Source organism: Limulus polyphemus, unplaced genomic scaffold, assembly GCF_000517525.1.
Source record: "Limulus polyphemus unplaced genomic scaffold, Limulus_polyphemus-2.1.2 Scaffold4101, whole genome shotgun sequence".
Taxonomy (NCBI): domain Eukaryota; kingdom Metazoa; phylum Arthropoda; class Merostomata; order Xiphosura; family Limulidae; genus Limulus; species Limulus polyphemus.
Window position 1 is genome coordinate 59,306 of NW_013669711.1, and position 4,366 is coordinate 63,671.

The window sequence follows — 4,366 nt, forward strand, 5'->3', positions numbered from 1 at the left end:
CTAATTCAGCATTTTCTGTTGAAAATTATAGATATTATGTTGTAAACAAAACAATTCATGTTTCAACCTGTAGTTTTCAAGCTCTTTCTAAAAATATCGATCAGTCAACCCCTCGATAAGTACTGACACATACAAAAGTTGAATTTTATAACACAACTGCAACTTCCCCTTACAAAGTTTATTCAAAATGACCACAAGGTCAGAGGGTGATAAGGGAAACCCGTTAGTCGTGACAAGATAATACAAAGAAGAACAAAAAGTAAGAGACAGCGCATTAAATATGGAGATGGAAATATTAGGGAGGGGTTAAATGAAAAAGACAAATTGTCTAAAGAAGAATTAAAAATGAAAATAAAAATGATGGAAGAGAAGACCGGTGAAGCTTTGGAAGGTGTAAGGAGAGATTATAACAAGAAGATTGAAAAAATACAAAAGGACATAAAAAGTAAAGAAAGACTGTAATAATCAAATTGACTAGGTAGAAAAGAACACCAGTGAGAGATAAAACCTGGAAAATGAATTATTAAAGGCAAAGATTAAATCAGCCATACGTTTTTCTGCATCAGCTCAAGAATTCCAACTTAAAACATTATTTATTACAAGATATGAAGTATTTAGATCCGTATTAGTAATCGCCTATGTTCTGTCATTTGATTGATCTACAGTGAAATTGTACAAATAAATTTCCTTGTACGTTAGTTTAAGCTTAAGCACACAAGTTACAACATGTTTAAGCTTGTAGAAACGTTAAGGTTTGTTTGTTTGTTATTACGCACAAAGCTCTGCCCACCACGGGTATCGAAACCCGGTCTCTAGCATTGTAAGTCAGCAAACATGCTGCTGTGCCACTGGGGGGGGGGGGGGAGGCGAAACATTAAAGAAGAAATATTTTGTTTGTTTGTAATTAAGCACAAAGCTACACAATGGGCTATCTGTGCTCTGCCCTCCACGGGTATTGAAACCCGAATTCTAGCGTTGTAGGTCTGCAGACATACCGCTGTGCCACTCTGAGGCAAGGAAGAAATAAATTAATTTGTTATTGTACGTGAACTGTACTTTGAAGTATTTTCATCAAATATCTTAAAAAAGAAATCAAGTAAGTTCGTTTCTTCCTTTGCTTTAAGTACGCTTATTTTACAATCTGTGAATTTTAAAAACATATTTTCGATTTTCAAAAATATTGTGCTCTGATTACAGGTGGGTGACATAGTTAAAACAAGAAAAAGAAGTGTTATTTTTTCTTAGGAGAAAGCTTCATTCTATTTCTTCTAATTTTTTTTTTTTTTTTTTTTATTAAGGATCAATTTATTACCTCCATAGCTCTAAAATATTTTCAAAGCACCGTTTTAATATACTGGTATAGCGATAAACGTGGCTACGTGAGGAATTGTTGGAACGCGTTATGTTTGGTCTCCATAATTGGAAGTCCAATATGGTACGCTAATGACATATGTGTTAGTTCAGTTTTAGGGTTAAGAGTAACTTTAATCAAGAGGTTAGGGACGTTGAGTTTTCAAAGTATATCGTATATACAAGTTAACAACTTGGTAAAATGACTGAAAATAGTGAAATCATGGAAGATATACATCGTTCGCGCGTAGCTGTCATATATAGGCTAGTGGAACATCTTATGAATTCTTTTCAAAATAATGCACGATTAATGTTGCAAGACAATACAGAAATGCAAAATCTCATTCTTCACTATCAAGAACAAGGTCCACTCTTTGATTCAGTGCGCCGAAGCTATCTTCCAAACTTTGATATTTCAGATTTCAAGTCCCATTTTCGAGTAAACCGGAACACTTTTGAGGTATTTGTTAATCGTATAGGCCGGACCTTGTCAGTAGGAGACCACCAAGCACATCCTGGTGGAAAGCCACCTGTTCCTGTGAACATGCAGTGCATGATGTTTCTATGGTATATAGGTAAGAGTAAAAAAAAAAAGTAGAAAATCCTTAATGTGCTTATATTAAAACCTTTTACACACAAACTTTGCACAATTCAACATAGGCACATCCCAATACCTTACAGAGAGAAACTGGACATTTTCATTAAATAAAACAATAAAAGTCACAGTAAACCACCCATATAACCTTTTGCCAATGTACAAAATGCTTAACATGGCTTAATATGCTTAACTTTAAACCTTTCTTATACAAACTTTGCACAAAGTGAGGTAAGCACATCCCAATATCTTACTGAAAAAACTGGAAACTTTCAGTAAAGAAAACAATAAAAAGTCACATTAAACCCAACATATGAGCTACTTAATGTTAATTGTTTTCTACAAGAAAAATACTCTATTTAAACTCTTTACGTTTCTAGAAAGTGAAGAGAATGTCTTGATATACTGTAACATCATATAGATATTTCCATTATTAAAATACTACTTTGTTCTTATCACCCAAAATGTAGCTAGCACCTTTCTATATGAATCATGAAACTGAGCTACAGAATGTGAAATAGTTCAATTTACAAGATAGTTGCAACACAGTTGTAAAAGCCATTAGGTAATTTATTCATAAGTTGTGAATACTATGTTGTGGGGGGTAAGTGAAAAGGCTATGAATAAGTTTTATACAAAATAACTTACTTTTGCCTTTGCCATCCTTGGAACATTAGTGGTAGGCTACACACTTTCTGTATACTAAGTCACCAGTTCTTCGTTATTTGTCCATACTGTTTTTCATAAATGATTTAGGGTGATTTAAATATGTCACTGAACATATATTTGTACTCAATTTGTACCCAATTTGTACATCATATGGTCCATAAAGTTTGTTCATCAGTACTTAGTTCAATATATAAATCAAACAAGAAGTTGAAAGAAGAAACTTTGTTTTTCTGATAATCATTTTAACATTTTTTACAAGTAATAAGAATTACTAAATATTTATTTTCTCTATATTTTATGCATACAGTTTGGCACTTAGTATAAGCCATATGGAAAGTGTAGGCATTGTCAGCAGACATCACACATTGTTGATGAAACCATCTGCAGACAACACAGAACCTGGGTATGCTTGTGGCTAGGATCTCCAACATATGCATTTGCATTGCACATCATCCAGTTGTTGTCTTGATTGCGATTCCAACCTGTGTAGAATACCATCAGAATCTTTCTCATTCACTGAGATTTTGCACGTGGACAATGATTTTAAGACAAAACTAGTTCATTGTATCTCTGAATCACTTGTCTTTTAAGTCCTGATCTTTTTCCTCATTTTGGAAGGGCCGTCTTAAGAATATTTGAGGCTTGAGGCTCTTCTTGGGGAAAGCAATGTACTGCCCCCCCCCCCCCCACACACACACATTAAAATTAAGTTTTTCAACTGGAAAATTTGTGGCATTTCATTGCAGAAAATTGCTAATGTGATACCTAGTAATGCTTAGTAACTGCACTGCATTTAGATGTGGTCATGTATATTCACCTTTACCATGAATTCAAGGAAGGGTGTAGCCAGCAATTTTCTTTGGGGTTGCCAATGAGGAAACATTTATGTCGCCTTGGCTGCACCGCACATGCATACAACAGACTGCGTTCCTGGTGGAATCCAGGGGCAAGAAGTCATAATGACAACTGTACCTTATTTTAAAGCTTATAACTTAAGCTTTCCATAAATAACAATTTCATGTTAATTTGCATGATATTTGTATGCAAATTAGGTATTTTTTGAGAGTGGTGGTTTTTTCATGAAAATTTGTTTTTTGGCTCGAAAAAGTTGAATGAAATTCACTCTTTGGGCCTATCATGATGTGGCATGAACATTTATTTATTTAGTAGTTATGTGGTGTAATTTAAGCATATTTTGAACATTTTTGATCAACAAAACCGTAAATGACTCAGAGTGTAAACAAATGGGTAAGCCTAAGCTCCATTTACTATACAAACATATGTTAGGCTAACGAGCCTGACATTAGAATGCTTTGAACAGACTAGTGTATTGGTTTTTTATTTTAATTTTGATTTAATTTCATAATCATTAATATTATTATAAGAAATTGTTTTTTTACTTGGCTGGACAGTACAATACCCAAACAAGTAGCAACTAAAATTTCAATGATAAAAAAGAAGACAACAAAAGCAGTATGCTGTTTTATGTAGAGGTAAATACACCAATCAGGAACGATTGACCTCTTGTCCATTCAGAAGGCATTGTTTGAACCAAAATGCAGTCATAGAATGCCTATCTTTGGAATCAAATGGACCTTCTTTATGTTGAAATTCATGTGCTCCAACTTTAACAATCTCTGTGTGATATGCATGTGTTACAACTGCTGAGCGTGTTGTATCAAACTTCATAAATCCAATATCACTGTGTGTTAAAATATTTATTAGGTTATCCTCATTTAGCTTAGCAACACC

General features: G+C 33.8%; 1 protein-coding gene across 1 annotated transcript in view; it reads left to right on the forward strand.

Moving 5' to 3' along the window:
* The first annotated feature begins 1,306 nt into the window (after positions 1-1,306).
* Positions 1,307-4,366, forward strand: part of LOC106470587 (protein ALP1-like) — a 17,394-nt gene continuing 14,334 nt past the window's right edge. The window contains exon 1 of the mRNA XM_013931151.2: positions 1,307-1,925. Within this exon, the coding sequence (XP_013786605.1) occupies positions 1,553-1,925 (373 nt within the window). The 5' untranslated portion in view covers positions 1,307-1,552. The remainder of the gene's footprint in view (positions 1,926-4,366) is intronic.